This window comes from Nerophis ophidion, linkage group LG01 (assembly GCF_033978795.1).
Source record: "Nerophis ophidion isolate RoL-2023_Sa linkage group LG01, RoL_Noph_v1.0, whole genome shotgun sequence".
In the NCBI taxonomy this organism is placed as follows: Eukaryota; Metazoa; Chordata; class Actinopteri; order Syngnathiformes; family Syngnathidae; genus Nerophis; species Nerophis ophidion.
Window position 1 is genome coordinate 92,233,911 of NC_084611.1, and position 17,294 is coordinate 92,251,204.

At 39.9% G+C, this 17,294-nt stretch overlaps 2 protein-coding genes across 4 annotated transcripts in view; one reads left to right on the forward strand and one right to left on the reverse strand.

The window, feature by feature from the left end:
• haspin (histone H3 associated protein kinase) overlaps positions 1-4,620 on the reverse strand; it is a 45,007-nt gene extending 40,387 nt beyond the window's left edge. Inside the window, exon 1 of the mRNA XM_061916237.1 lies at positions 4,012-4,620. Within this exon, the coding sequence (XP_061772221.1) occupies positions 4,012-4,172 (161 nt within the window). The 5' untranslated portion in view covers positions 4,173-4,620. The remainder of the gene's footprint in view (positions 1-4,011) is intronic.
• Positions 4,621-11,534: 6,914 nt separating this feature from the next.
• The window catches only part of apbb2b (amyloid beta (A4) precursor protein-binding, family B, member 2b), a 149,181-nt gene continuing 143,421 nt past the window's right edge, over positions 11,535-17,294 (forward strand). For all 3 annotated transcript variants that reach the window (XM_061916334.1, XM_061916319.1, XM_061916344.1), the window contains exon 1: positions 11,535-11,667. The gene's annotated coding sequence lies outside the window, so the exon portion shown is untranslated. The remainder of the gene's footprint in view (positions 11,668-17,294) is intronic.

Below are 17,294 nucleotides of genomic sequence, written 5' to 3' on the forward strand. Positions count from 1 at the left end.
TGACAAAACAGTAAATTACATCCCTCCTTTCCTGAGAAATACACTTCAGGTTATTATTAAAGGCCTACTGAAAGCCACTACTAGCGACCACGCAGTCTGATAGTTTATATATCAATGATGAAATATTAACATTGCAACACATGCCAATACGGCCGCTTTAGTTTACTAAATTGCAATTTTAAATTTCCCGCGAAGTGTCGTGTTGAAAATGTCGTGGTATGATGACGCGTATGTTTCACGTCTCGGGTTGTAGCGGACATTATGTTCCAGCCCGATCCAAGCTATAAGTAGTCTGCTTTAATCGCATAATTACACAGTATTCTGGACATCTGTGTTGCTGAATCTTTTGCAATTTGTTCAATTAAAAATGGAGAAGTCAAAGTAGAAAGATGGAGGTGGGAAGCTTTTAGCCTTTAGCCACACAAACACAGCCGCTGTTTCCTTGTTTAAAAATTCCAGAAGGTGAAGCTTTACTATGGATCAGAGCGGTCAAGCGAACATGGATCCCGACTAAATGTCAACTGGCAGTTTTTTGTGAGAAAATTGTGGTAATAAGTCGGCTCTTACCGGAGACATCAGCGGAGCTTCCGTCCTGCTGCAGCTGCCTGCCTTCCCTCAGAGACACTGGCGGTCAACACACCCGTGGCCACACCCCTCCGACTTTCAGGTACTATTTAACTCACTAAAACACTAGCAAAACAATAGGCAGATAAGGGATTTTCCAGACTTATCCAAGTAAATGTGTCTAATAGGGACGGCGTGGCGCAGTGGAAGAGTGGCCGTACGCAACCCGAGGGTCCCTGGTTAATTCCCCACCTAGTACCAACCTCATCACGTCCGTTGTGTCCTGCGCAAGACACTTCACCCTTGCTCCTGATGACTGCTGGTTAGCGCCTTGCATGGCAGCTCCCTCCATCAGTGTGTGAATGTGTGTATGAATGGGTAAATGTGGAAGTAGTGTCAAAGAACTTTGAGTACCTTGTAGGTAGAAAAGCGCTATACAAGTACAACCCATTTATAATTTATTTATTTAATAACATCTGAATAGCTCCCACTGCAATGGCCTTTTTTTCCTTTCTTGGTCCTAGTCCTTCACTCTAAATTTCCTCATCCACGAATCTTTCATCCTCGCTCAAATTAATGGGGAAATGTTGCTTTCTCGATCCGAATAGCTCTAGCTGCTGCTGGCTATGATTGTAAACAATGTTCAGATGTGAGGAGCTCCACAACCCGTGACGTCACGCACACGTCGTCTGCTACTTCCGGTACAGGCAATGTTTATTTATTAGTGACCTAAAGTTGCGAACTTTATCGTGGATGTTCTCTACTAAATCCTTTCAGCAAAAATATGGCAATATGGCGAAATGATCAAGTATGACACATAGAATGGACCTGCTATCCCCGTTTGAATAAGAAATTCTCATTTCAGTAGGCCTTTAATAACATTATTACTTTTGCTGTGCAAGATATGAGGCATGTGACTAGCAGACTGAACGCTGGCTACGGTGGCTCTGACGTGACAAAACAATAAATAACATCCCTCCTTTCCTGAGAAATACACTTCAGGTTATTATTAAAGGCCTACTGAAAGCCACAACTAGCGACCACGCAGTCTGATAGTTTATATATCAATGATGAAATATTAACATTGCAACACATGCCAATACGGCCGCTTTAGTTTACTAAATTGCAATTTTAAATTTCCGGCGAAGTGTCCTGTTGAAAATGTCGTGGTATGATGACGCGTATGTTTCACGTCTCGGGTTGTTGCGGACATTATGTTCCAGCCCGATCAAAGCTATAAGTCGTCTGCTTTAATCGCATAATTACACAGTATTCTGGACATCTGTGTTGCTGAATCTTTTGCAATTTGTTCAATTAATAATGGAGAAGTCAATGTAGAAAGATGGAGGTGGGAAGCTTTTAGCCTTTAGCCACACAAACACAGCCGCTGTTTCCTTGTTTAAAAATTCCCGAAGGTGAAGCTTTACTATGGATCAGAGCGGTCAAGCGAACATGGATCCCGACCACGTCAACCGGCAGTTTTCGATGAGAAAATTGTGGTAATAAGTCGGCTCTTAGGAGCTTCCATCCTGCTGCAGCTGCCGTGACTTCCCTCAGAGACTCTGGCGTCAACACACCCGTGGCCACACCCCTCTGACTTTCAGGTACTATATAATCTCACTAAAACACAAGCAACACAATAGGCAGATAAGGGATTTTCCAAAATTATCCTAGTAAATGTGTCTAATAACATCTGAATCGCTCCCACTGCAATCGCCTTTTTTTCTCTAGTCCTTCACTCTAAATTTCCTCATCCACGAATCTTTCATCCTCGCTCAAATTAATGGGGAAATCGTCGCTTTCTCGGTCCTAATAGCTCTCGCTGTTGCTGGCTATAATTGTAAACAATGTTCAGAAGTGAGGAGCTCCACAACCCGTGACGTCACGCACACATCGTCTGCTACTTCCGGTATTAGTGACCAAAAGTTGCTAACTTTATCGTGGATGTTCTCTACTAAATCCTTTCAGCAAAAATATGGCAATATGGCGAAATGATCAAGTATGACACATAGAATGGACCTGCTATCCAGGTTTAAATAAGAACATCTCATTTCAGTAGGCATTTAATAACTTTTGCTGTGCAAGATATGAGGCATGTGACTAGCAGACTGAACGCTGGCTACGGTGGCTCTGACGTGACAAAACAATAAATAACATCCCTCCTTTCCTGAGAAATACACTTCAGGTTATTATTAAAGGCCTACTGAAACCCACTACTAGCGACCACGCAGTCTGATAGTTTATATATCAATGATGAAATATTAACATTGCAACACATGCCAATACGGCCGCTTTAGTTTACTAAATTGCAATTTTAAATTTCCCGCGAAGTGTCCTGTTGAAAATGTCGTGGTATGATGACGCGTATGTTTCACGTCTCGGGTTGTTGCGGACATTATGTTCCAGCCCGATCCAAGGTATAAGTCGTCTGCTTTAATCGCATAATTACACAGTATTCTGGACATCTCTGTTGCTGAATCTTTTGCAATTTGTTCAATTAATAATGGAGAAGTCAAAGTAGAAAGATGGAGGTGGGAAGCTTTTAGCCTTTAGCCACACAAACACAGCCGCTGTTTCCTTGTTTAAAAATTCCCGAAGGTGAAGCTTTACTATGGATCAGAGCGGTCAAGCGAACATGGATCCCGACCACGTCAACCGGCAGTTTTCGATGAGAAAATTGTGGTAATAAGTCGGCTCTTAGGAGCTTCCATCCTGCTGCAGCTGCCGTGACTTCCCTCAGAGACTCTGGCGTCAACACACCCGTGGCCACACCCCTCTGACTTTCAGGTACTATATAATCTCACTAAAACACAAGCAACACAATAGGCAGATAAGGGATTTTCCAAAATTATCCTAGTAAATGTGTCTAATAACATCTGAATCGCTCCCACTGCAATCGCCTTTTTTTCTCTAGTCCTTCACTCTAAATTTCCTCATCCACGAATCTTTCATCCTCGCTCAAATTAATGGGGAAATCGTTGCTTTCTCGGTCCTAATAGCTCTCGCTGTTGCTGGCTATAATTGTAAACAATGTTCAGAAGTGAGGAGCTCCACAACCCGTGACGTCACGCACACATCGTCTGCTACTTCCGGTATTAGTGACCAAAAGTTGCTAACTTTATCGTGGATGTTCTCTACTAAATCCTTTCAGCAAAAATATGGCAATATGGCGAAATGATCAAGTATGACACATAGAATGGACTTGCTATCCCCGTTTAAATAAGAACATCTCATTTCAGTAGGCCTTTAATAACTTTTGCTGTGCAAGATATGAGGCATGTGACGTCACACACTGAACGCTGGCTACGGTGGCTCTGACGTGACAAAACAGTAAACAACATCCCTCCTTTCCTGAGAAATAAACTTCAGGTTATATTCAAACATCAAATATTAAACTTTAGGGAAGTATTACAAAACATTTCTTCTCAAAACGTGTGTGTTTTTTACCTGACTTTAGCGGGTTCAAACACGGAGTCGTCGCCGTCTGTGGTCCGGCTGCTGTCGAAGACTCCCTTGCGGGTGTGCGGTGAGATCCAGGCGGGCAGTTTGCGTATTTGTCTGCCGTAAGTCTTCAAGTACACCGCCTTGGGTTGTTCTTGCCGCGTCATCCTGGATGTTACACACTACAACTACCTAGTTGTTATGTTACACACTATATAACTACCTAGTTGTTATGTTACACACGACAACTACCTAGTTGTTAACAAGTGTGTGTCATCCTGGATGTTACACACTATAACTACCTATCTGTTATGTTACGCACTATAACTATCTGTTATGTTACACACTATATTTGTTATCACGTGTTAGTAAACAAAACATCCCGCCTATTATCTTCAAACTAACCTTAACAAAAAGCGTCCGTGTTACAAACTGTAAACTCGGGTATTGGTGTTTTTTTCTTCCAAACTGCGTCGACGACATAAAATAAACGATCAGAAAAAATGTCAATAAAACAGCGTCCGTGTTTGTAGTTATTAATATATTTCAGTTTTTTGTGTCAGATGTCTTAGAAGTGATCCCCGCTCAGTGTTCAAACTGCAGTACCCGGATGATGTGGACGATAAAGGGCGTGGATTTAAATGGCAGCGCCCCCTGGTGTATCGGAGGAATTGCAGCTCGCTGACGTCATAGGCTCCAGCAGGGGTGTCCAAACTTTTCAGACGATTGAGGGAACCCCTCATGAAACAGTTCTGTATATATATATATATATATATATATATATATATCTGCGATGAGGTGGCGACTTGTCCAGGGTGTACCCTGCCTTCCGCCCGATTGTAGCTGAGATAGGCGCCAGCGCCCCCCGCGACCCCGAAAGGGAATAAGCGGTAGAAAATGGATGGATGGATGGATATATATCTGCGATGAGGTGGCGACTTGTCCAGGGTGTACCCCGCCTTCCGCCCGATTGTAGCTGAGATAGGCGCCAGCGCCCCCCGCGACCCCAAAAAATGGATGGATGGATATATATATATATATATATATATATATATATATATATATATATATATATATATATATATATACACATACATATATATATACATCCATCCATCCATCCATCCATTTTCTACCGCTTATTCCATATATATATATATATATATATATATATATATATGTATGTATGAATGTATATGTATATATACGTATATATTAAAATTTTCCTGAGAGAACTCTGCTGAAGGAATCAATAAAGTACTATCTATCTAAATAATATTATTTGATATTTTACGGTAATGGGGTAATAATTTCACACATAAGTCGCTCCTGAGTATAAGTCGCACCCCCGGCCAAACTATGAAAAAAAACTGCGACTTATAGTCCGAAAATTACGGTATCTAAAAACTATTGGAAGATTTTCAGTTTTTTTTAATTATTTCAAATCACATGCCTGAAATAAGTTTTGATTATTGGATGTTGGGGGGTGGGGGGGTTGCCCAAATATGCGGTCCTCTCCAAGGTTTTCTCATAGTCATTGTCATCGACGTCCCACCGGGGTGAGTTTTTCCTTGCCCTTATGTGGGCTCTGTACCGCGGATGTCGTTGTGGCTTGTGCAGCCCTTTGAGACACTTGCGATTTAGGGCTATATAAATAAACATTGATTGATTGATTGATTGATATCCATCTATCTATCTATCTATCTATCTATCTATCCATATATATATATATATATATATATATATATATATATATATATATATATATATACATTATATATATATATATTTATGTGTGTGTATATACATATATTTATATATACATGTATATTTATATATATGTATACATAACATAACATTTGTATTTTTATGTTTTCTTTTATGTTTTTTTTATGCCCTTCAGTCAAAAAAACCTTCGTTTTTTGAATAGGGACGGCGTGGCGCAGTGTGGTAGAGTGGCCGTGCGCAACCCGCGGGTCCCTGGTTCAATTTCCACCTAGTACCAACCTCGTCACGTCCGTTGTGTCCTGAGCAAGACACTTCACCCTTGCTCCTGATGGGTGTTGGTTAGCGCCTTGCATGGCAGCTCCCTCCATCAGTGTGTGAATGGGTAAATGTGGAAGTAGTGTCAAAGCGCTTTGAGTACCTTGAAGGTAGAAAAGTGCTATACAAGTACAACCCATTTATTTATTTATTTAAATGGCAAACACACAAAATATATATTTCAATGTGGAATATTTGATGTAAAAAAATGGGACCTTGAATAGGTCAATAGTTCATAAAAACATTGATTTTGATTCATTATTATTTTTTCCAGCAACGACCGTTTTAAAGGAAAATCAGCCTGCATGGCAGCTTTGTCTTATTAGAGTCAACATTGCAACTTTTTCTCGTTACATTTTTACTTTATTATGTTTTCTTTATGTTTTTTTGTTTTTGTTTCATTTTTTCAATAGCATACTTTGTCGCAGGCCGTAAAAAAAAAACTAGCCACAGGCTGCAAACGGACTGCACTTTGGACACCCATGGGCTACATCTATTCTAAGTTATACTCTTTACAATGTGCAGTATTAACATCCAAATTTAAAGCAAAGTCGTTCAAATATTTACAAATATGAAATAAAGCTATTCTATATCGTAGCTGAGATAGGCACCAGTGCCCCCCGCGACTCTAAAGGGAATAAGCGGTAGAAAAAGAATGGATGGAATATGTTTGACAAAATTGAAGTAACAAACGCAACCCCTAGATGTCAACATAGGACCATACTGAATTGTGCACGGAGTCAAATATATTGTACATACAAATACTCATATACACACTTATTCCATGTACTTATACATTTACTGTAAAAACATACACATACACATACATGTACATATACATTCACTGTACAAACATACATATACACATACATGTACATATACATTTACTGTACAAACATACATATACTCATTCTGTACATATACATTCACTGTACAAACATCCATATACACATATATTCACTGTCAAAACATACACATACACATACATGTACATATACATTCACTGTACAAACATACATATACACATACATGTACATATACATTCACTGTACAAACATACATATACACATACATATACATTCACTGCACAAACATACATATACACATACATGTACATATACATTCACTGTACAAACATACATATACACATACATATACATTCACTGCACAAACATACATATACACATACATGTACATATACATTCACTCACCGTACAAACATACATATACACATACATGTACATATACATTCACTGCACAAACATACATATACACATACATGTACATATACATTCACTGTACAAACATACATATACACATACATGTACATATACATTCACTGCACAAATATACATATACACATACTGTACATATACATTCACTGCACAAACATACATATACACATACATGTACATATACATTCACTGCACAAATATACATATACGCATACATGTACATATACAATCACTGTACAAACATACATATACACATACATGTAGATATACATTCACTGTACATACATACATATACACATACATGTACATATACATTCACTGTACAAACATACATATACACATACATGTACATATACATTCACTGTACACACATACATATACATATACTGTACATATACATTCACTGTACAAACATACATATACACATACATGTACATATACATTCACTGCACAAACATACATATACACATACATGTACATATATACATAAATACATACACTCATGCATATAATCACATTTCATCAAACATATATTAACATTGTTGCCCTAGGGTAAACTGGGTAACGCACGACACACTGACAAAGCTTAAGCTCTTGTTACTATAACAATCTACAAGGTTAATATAGTCTGCTTCTCTTTCTTTCCCTCCATTAATCTGCTTTCTTTTTGTATTTCAAGTTATCTTTACATATATGTATTTTTGCATTTGAAACAATTATATTGTTGATAATAGAGGTACATTATCATTATCATTCATTATCAATAGTGATATTTGTATTGGTATTTGTATTGATCCATTTGTAGTATGATAATGTTCATTGTCATTTATGTATTATTATCAATTTCACTAACTGCTTCTTTGCTATCACTTTTATCATCATATTTGTACATATTCTATTTGCTGATGTTGTTCTATTGTTGTTATTGTTGTTTGTTGTTGTTGTTGTCTCTGTTTTATCCCACTCTTGTCCCCACAATTTCCTTCTCTGTCTTCCTTTTCATTGTCTTTCTATCCCTTCTATTCTGCAAATATTAGTATAAACCCATTTAATAAAGTCAAATACAAAAAGGGCAACAAGAGAAGTAAAAATAATAATAATAATAAAAATAAATAAAAAAGAAGAATAGTGCCTGCGACAGGAATACTTTTCAAGAAATATGAAATATTCATACGTTTATATTCGTAAATACAATTGAGTATATTATAGCAGTGGTTCTCATTTTTTTAATTCAAGTACCCACTAATCACAGCAAAGCATTTTTGGTTGAAAAAAAGAGATAAAGAAGTAAAATACAGCACTATGTCATCAGTTTCTGATTTATTAAATTGTATAACAGTGCAAAATATTGCTCATTTGTAGTGGTCTTTCTTGAAATATTTGGGGAAAAAGATGTAAAAATAACTAAAAACTTGTTGAAAAATAAACAGGTGACTCAATTTTAAATGCAGATTTCTCCACATAAAACTTAAAGTGCCCTCTTTGGGGATTGTAATAGAGATCCATCTGGATTCATCAACTTACTTCTAAACATTTCTTCACAAAAAATGAAATCTTTAACATCAATATTTATGAAACATGTCCACAAAAAATCAACACTGAATATTGCACTGTTGCATTTCTTTTCGCAGTTTATGAACTTACATTTTGTTGAAGTATTATTCAAGAAATATATTTATAAAGGAATTTTTGAATTGTTGTTTTTTTTTAGAATATTTAAAAAAAATCTCACGTACCCCTTGGCATACCTTCAAGTACCCCCATTTGAGAACCACTGTATTATAATACAATGCATATAATATTGCGTAATCTTTAGTGTTTTAACCAGGGGCGTCGCCAGACATATTTCACTGGGGCACGTGCCCCACTGTTGATCTGCAGTGCCCCAGTAAACCTTTCGCCAATAAATAAAAAACGCTTCAGAGTTTTAAGTCTACATAACATAGACAACAGCGCACATACTACTTAGTATGGTAATTGTTTGCTACTGTATTCACTCCGCTTCACGGTGGAAGAGGGGTTTGTGCGTCTGCCTCACAATACGAAGGTCCTGCAGTCCTGGGTTCAATCCCAGGCTCGGGATCTTTCTGTGTGGAGTTTGCATGTTCTCCCCGTGAATGCGTGGGTTCCCTCCGGGTACTCCGGCTTCCTCCCACCTCCAAAGACAAGCACCTGGGGATAGGCCCCTCCCACCTCCAAAGACATGCACCTGGGGATAGGCCCCTCCCACCTCCAAAGACATGCACCTGGGGATAGGTTGATTGGCAACACTAAATGGTCCCTAGTGTGTGAATGTGAGTGTGAATGTTGTCTGTCTATCTGTGTTGGCCCTGCGATGTGGTGGCGACTTGTCCAGGGTGTACCCCGCCTTCCGCCCGATTGTAGCTGAGATAGGCGCCAGTTTCCCCCGCGACCCCGAAAGGGAATAAGCGGTAAAAAATGGATGGATGGATGGATGGATGGATGTATTCACTCCACCAATGAGCACATGGCTAATTAATATGGTAATTTATTCACGTGTGGATCCAGACTTCCGTTGAGAGAGAGAGAGGATGCGAATCACTGCTGAGGTAGGTAACGTTAGCCAACAACAATTTGTTAATTATATTATTTTGATTTTGATTTGACTCAAACTGTAACTCCTAGATGGATTTAAGAAAGTTATTGGCCCGCAGCAGAGAAGAAGCAGCAGGAATGAGAGATGTAAGTGAAGTCCTAGCTAGCTAGGCAACATCATTGTCTTAAGTTGATGCTAAGTTAGCTAACGTTATTCCTTGTATCAAGACAAACATATTCATTTGCTGTACGAGCTGTCGGGGGAATTTACAATGAAGATGAAACATCATGTTGGTTATTGTCTGCTGCTTCTGCATCAATGATGATTTGGAGTCAGCATGTGTGAGTCAAATGTTTTATCTTCAGGAAGAAAAACATTTCTCCATATCATCAAGTTGTGAGCCACATTTTTAAATCATTCAAGTTTATTTCACAGAAAAATAGCCCAGTAGACTTGTCTTGTTAATCGGTGTGACTTTGACTAAAATAATCTTGTTTTGTCACCAGAAAAATGGCTACAGCTAAAACATCTGGTTTTGTTTCCAGAAAAAATAGTAACATTTCTGTATTTGTTTTCAGAACGATGGCTGAAAATATCGGGTTTTGTTGCCCCATTTAGATTTTTTTTTAATATATTTCCATGTCTGTCCTGAGTCCTCCTCCAACTTGTTAGTCGGTTTGCCTTTTGCTAAAATACTCACTAATAGTCACTAAAATAAAGGCTAAAATAATCTGGTTTTGTTGCCACAATTTGATTTTTTTCTCCCTAAACTTTTTTTTTTTCATGCACACATCTGACTGCGACTCACTGAAAATGACACACAATCCACTTTTATGTCACGACCCACTAGTTGGGAACCACTGGTCAACTGTATAACACTTACTGTAATATTTCCATGTCTGTCCAGAGTGATTGACCACTTTGCAGAAATGAAAAGGAGACGTTACAGTTTACTTCTCAGAAAATGATTCCCTGAACAGACACACAACAGTTGTTCATTTATTCTACTACTGTGGCTTTATTGTTTTGTGTATATTTGATAGTTTTGTGTATCTGAAATAGGATTAGCCACATTGCCATAAATGGAAATTAAATAGTATAAAAGAACCCAGAGATGTAGGGGTGCTTTATTTTTTGTTTGACTTTTGTAGCTGTTAATTTTGCAGATGATTACTGCAATAAATATTTCAAAAAGATTCATTGCTCTTCCTTTTTGCTTTTACCAGTAGCAGTTTAGAAGTCTGGAGTCAAAAAGTGCACAAGTAGGTCAAATGCATGAGTTAATTTCAGGTGGTTCATCAAATATCCATACAACATAATCTGATATGATTTCATAGTTTAAAGCACTATTTATGTATTTTTTATGATAAATAAGTGCTAAAAATGTTTTTGCTTGCACGCTTTGCACGCTCACATGAATTATTTGTGCCCCAGGTGTGCCCCAGTACAGTATTATTTGTGCCCCAGGTGTGCCCCAGTACTGTATTAGGTCTAGTGACGCTCCTGGTTTTAACTAAATGGATACTATCAATAAACAAAATAATATAATATTTAAAATGACTTTTTAATCATTTATTCTGCTTTTTATTCATCGTCAAAATACTTTAAGGGTATTTTTAATCAATAAACTGAGTCGGGGGGGGGGAAGAAAAAAAAAATCCCGGGATTGTTTGCTTCCGGAGCAGTGTCCCCTGGTTCCCTCTACCGGGGAAAGGCGGCATGTGGGCGGGCAGGAGGAGCCGAGGAAGACGCGGAGAGGAAGCGGAGGGGAGGAGACCTTGCTCGGGACGGCAGCCGCGAGGAGGACGTGAACGCACCGTGAACGAGGTGAGTGATGAATCGTCGCTTTTAATCGCGGGTTGTGAAGACGTGTTTGCCTCGGGGAAAAGTCTAGAAAGCCAGCGAGGAGGCTCCGCGCCGCCGTCCGCTGCCCGCAGGGGCCCGTCGTATTGCGGACTACCTCGGTGGGGAGAGCCGGGGGAGCTGGAGCCTCAAGTGGGGCGTTCACGGAACCCCAGCGTGTGTTTTGTCCTATTGTTGCAAACGAACTCTAAATGCAATCCAACTCACGCTTTTTGACATCCAGACAAAACAAAGATAGCAGCATGACTCAACATTAACCACTTAATATCTTTTTTGTCATAGTTTTACCAGTTTAACCATAAACATACCAGCTTCAAACATGGTCGAATTAAGTGAATGCTGCTGTTAATGCAAGTTTGATTTAAAAAACACAACACTTTTTTTTATAGGGAGACTTCTTACAACAATACATCTTATAAAGAATAATATTTGGCAATAATGTTAAGGGCGCCCTGCGATGAGGTGGAGACTTGTCCAGGGTGTACGCCGCCTTCCGCCCGATTGTAGCTGAGATAGGCACCAGCGTCCCCCGCATCCCCAAAAGGGAATAAGCGGTAGAAAATGGATGGATGGATGGAATGTTGAGGCTGCACAAGAAAAAAAAAACATTGGCGCAAAAGTGTGTTGATAACCATAGCATTGCCAGGAAATGAAATGTTTTTGTCACGCGAATAACGGCTATATCCTGTAATTGTACCACACCACACACTAACACCGCATACTGTCCGCAAGGCAGCTACTACCTCGACTGGAGGATTCCCAACAACACCCACGCTGACCCTTCAGCAGCTACTTGCAAGCCCCAAAAGCAGTGAAGTTGTCACGTTGTGTAAATAGTCAACAAAAAGAGAATACAATGATTTGCAAATCCTCTTCAACTTATATTCAATTAAATAGACTGCAAAGACAAGATATTTCAGCTTCACACTGATAAATTTAGTTATTTTTTGCAAATATTAGCTCATTTGGAATTTGATGCCTGCAACATGTCTCAAAAAAGCTGCCACAGGTGGCAAAAAAGAGCGAGAAAGTTGAGGAATGCTCATCAAAGACTTATTTGGAACATCCCACAGGTGAACAGGCTAATTGGGAACAGGTGGGTGCCATGATTGGCTATAAAAGCAGCTTTCATAAAATGCTCACTCATTCCCAAAGAAGGACGGGGCGAGGGTCGCCACTTTGTCAACAAATGCCTGAGCAAATTGTTGAAGAACAACATTTCTCAAGCAGCTATTGCAAGGAATTTTATTGATTTCACCGTCTACACTCCGTAATATCATCAAAAGGTTCAGAGAATGTGGAGAAATCACTGCACGTAAGCCATGATATTATGCAGCTCCGATCCCCTCGGGCGATACTGCATCAAAAAGCGACATTAGCGTGTAAAGGATATCACCACCTGGGCTCAGGAACACTTCAGAAAACCACTGTCAGTAACTACAGTTGGTCGCTACATCTGTAAGTGTAAGTTAAAACTCTAATAATAATAATAATATAAAATGGATTATATTTATATCGCGCTATTGTTAGATACTCAAAGCGCTCACAGAGAAGTGGGAACCCATCATTCATTCACACCTGGTGGTGGTAAGCTACTACATATGTAGCCACAGCTGCCCTGGGGTAGACTGACGGAAGCGTGGCTGTCAGTTTGCGCCTACGGCCCCTCCGACCACCACCAATCATTCATTCATCATTCATTCACCAGTGTGAGCGGCACCGGGGGCAAAGGGTGAAGTGTCCTGCCCAAGGACACAACGGCAGCGATTTGGATGTCAATAGGTGGGAAGCGAACCTGCTACCCTCAGGTTTCTGGCACGGCCGCTCTACCCACTACGCCATGCCGCCCCCATAAACTATGCAAGCCCAAAGCCAGTTATCAACAACACCCAGGAACGCCGCCGGCTTCTCTGGGCCCGAGATCATCTAAGATGGACTGATGCAAAGTGGAAAACTGTTCTGTGGTCCGACTAGTCAACATTTCAAATTGTTTTTGAAAACTGTGGATGTCATGTCCTCCGGACCAGAGAGGAAAAGAACCATCCGGACTGTTCTAGGGTGTAAGTGTACAAGTCAGCATGTGTGATGGTATGGGGGTGTTTTAGTGCCCAAGGCATGGGTAACTTACACATCTGTGAAGGCACCATTAATGCTGAAAGGTACATACAGGTTTTGGAGCAACATATGTTGCCATCCAAACAACGTTATCATGGACGCCCCTGCTTATTTCAGCAAGACAATGCCAAGCCAGGTGTTACAACAGCGTGGCTTCATAGTAAAAGAGTGCAGGTACTAGACTGGCCTGCCTGTAGTCCAGACATTGAAAATGTGTGGTGCAATATGAAGGTTAAAATCTGAGAAGGGAGACTGTTGAACAACTTAGGCTGTACATCAAGCAAGAATGGGAAAGAATTCCACTTCAAAAATGTGTCTCCTCAGTTCCCAAACCTTTACGGAGTGTTGTTCAAAGGAAAGGCCATGTAACACACTGGTAAAAATGCTCAACTTTTTTGCAATGTTTTGCTGCCATTAAATTCTACGTTAATGAAAAAATAGCAAAGTTTCTCAGTGTGAAGATGAAATATCTTGTCTTTGCTTTCTATTCAATTGAATATAAGTTGAAAAGGATTTGTTGTATTCTCTTTTTATTTACCATTTACACAAGGTGACAACTTCACTGCTTTTGGAGAACGTGTATAACACATGAGAAAATTGTAGTTTACACTACAAAAACGTAAAAAAATATTAAGGTCCAACATATATGGCTGATTTAGTTCGACTGAAACTATTTAAAAGTGCTAATGAAGGATCTTATGGAAGACTATATTATTGTTTACATTCAGAGCAGTCATCTTTGAAACCAAGTCAGGGTTGGTGAGAATGATTTCCGGTCAGGAAATCCGACCTTGTGGGGCGTTTCAGTGGACATTCAGAATTGAAACTGGGAAATGCAGACTTCCCGGCACTAGTGGAAGGCAGCAAAAGTTACAGGTTTAGAGTTAAGGTAGTTGTTGTTTATTTTCCCCCATAGTAGTAGAGTTGCACTGTGCCTGTTTGTTGTTTTTATCTTTACAATGCGTGTCTTATGGGACTTAAAAGGCCTTTTTGAGGGTAAATGCTGTTACACAAAGAAGAAATGTGACGGTGACCATAGAACAGGAAATGGAAGTAGAAGTGACAAAAGTGGTACGCATGTTTTATCCTGGCTGATGTGGCCATTGTGTCAGCATGAACAAAAACAATAACTTATGTACGTTTGAACATAATAAACCAGACGTCCACAGTTTTTTAATCGGTCCATGAACGCATCACGATAAGGCTAACACCCTGCAGTAGAGGATACATTTTGAATCAGTCCATGAATGCATCACGATAAGGCTAGCACCCTGCAGTAGAGGATACATTTTAAATCGGTCCATGAACGCATCACAATAAGGCTAGCTCCTTGCAGTATATGATACATATTGAATGGGTCCATGAACGCATCACGATAAGGCTAACACCCTGCAGTAGAGGATACATTTTGAATCAGTCCATGAACGCATCACGATAAGGCTAACACCCTGCAGTAGAGGATACATTTTGAATCAGTCCATGAACGCATCACGATAAGGCTAGCACCCTGCAGTAGAGGATACATTTTAAATCGGTCCATGAACGCATCACAATAAGGCTAACACAATGCAGTAGAGGATACATTTTGAATCAGTCCATGAACGCATCACGATAAGGCTAACACCCTGCAGTAGAGGATACATTTTAAATCGGTCCATGAACGCATCACAAAAAGGCTACCACCCTGCATTAGAGGATACATTTTACATCGGTCCATGAACGCATCACAATAAGGCTAGCACCTTGCAATATATGAGACACATTGAATGGGTCCATGAAGGCATCACAATAAGACTAACCCCCTGCAATATATGAGACATGTTGAATGGGTCCATGAACACATCACAATGAGGCTAGCACCCTGCAGTAGAGGATACATTTTAAATCGGTCCATGAACGCATCACAATAAGGCTACCACCCTGCAGTAGAGGATACATTATGAATCGGTCCATGAAGGCATCACAATAAGGCTAACACAATGCAGTAGAGGATACATTTTGAATCAGTCCATGAACGCATCACGATAAGGCTAACACCCTGCAGTAGAGGATACATTTTGAATCGGTCCATGAAGGCATCACAATAAGGCTAACACAATGCAGTAGAGGATACATTTTAAATTGGTCCATGAACGCATCACAATAAGGCTAACACCCTGCAGTAGAGGATACATTTTAAATCGGTCCATGAACGCATCACAATAAGGCTAGCTCCTTGCAGTATATGATACATATTGAATGGGTCCATGAACGCATCACGATAAGGCTAACACCCTGCAGTAGAGGATACATTTTGAATCAGTCCATGAATGCATCACGATAAGGCTAGCACCCTGCAGTAGAGGATACATTTTAAATCGGTCCATGAACGCATCACAATAAGGCTACCACCCTGCAGTAGAGGATACATTTTGAATCGGTCCATGAACGCATCACGATAAGGCTAACACCCTGCAGTAGAGGATACATTTTAAATTGGTCCATGAACACATCACGATAAGGCTAACACCCTGCAGTAGAGGATACATTTTGAATCAGTCCATGAACGCATCACGATAAGGCTACCACCCTGCAGTAGAGGATACATTTTAAATAGGTCCATGAACGCATCACAATAAGGCTAACACCCTGCAGTAGAGGATACATTTTAAATCGGTCCATGAACGCATCACAATAAGGCTAGCTCCTTGCAGTATATGATACATATTGAATGGGTCCATGAACGCATCACGATAAGGCTAACACCCTGCAGTAGAGGATACATTTTGAATCAGTCCATGAATGCATCACGATAAGGCTAGCACCCTGCAGTAGAGGATACATTTTAAATAGGTCCATGAACGCATCACAATAAGGCTAACACCCTGCAGTAGAGGATACATTTTAAATCGGTCCATGAACGCATCACAATAAGGCTAGCTCCTTGCAGTATATGATACATATTGAATGGGTCCATGAACGCATCACGATAAGGCTAACACCCTGCAGTAGAGGATACATTTTAAATAGGTCACAACTGCAGTAGAGGATACATTTAAATATCGGTCCATGAACGCATCACAATAAGGCTAGACACCACTGCAGTAGAGGATACATTAAGGCATGCTCACAATAAGGCTACCACCTGCATGGTTTCAGATAAGGCTAACATCAATGCAAGTAGAGAAAGATCATTGATTAGGCTAACACCCTGCAGTAGAGGATACATTTTGAATCGGTCCATGAAGGCATCACAATAAGGCTAACACAATGCAGTAGAGGATACATTTTGAATCGGTCCATGAAGGCATCACAATAAGGCTAACACAATGCAGTAGAGGATACATTTTGAATCAGTCCATGAACGCATCACGATAAGGCTAACACCCTGCAGTAGAGGATACATTTTAAATCGGTCCATGAACGCATCACAAAAAGGCTACCACCCTGCATTAGAGGATACATTTTACATCGGTCCATGAACGCATCACAATAAG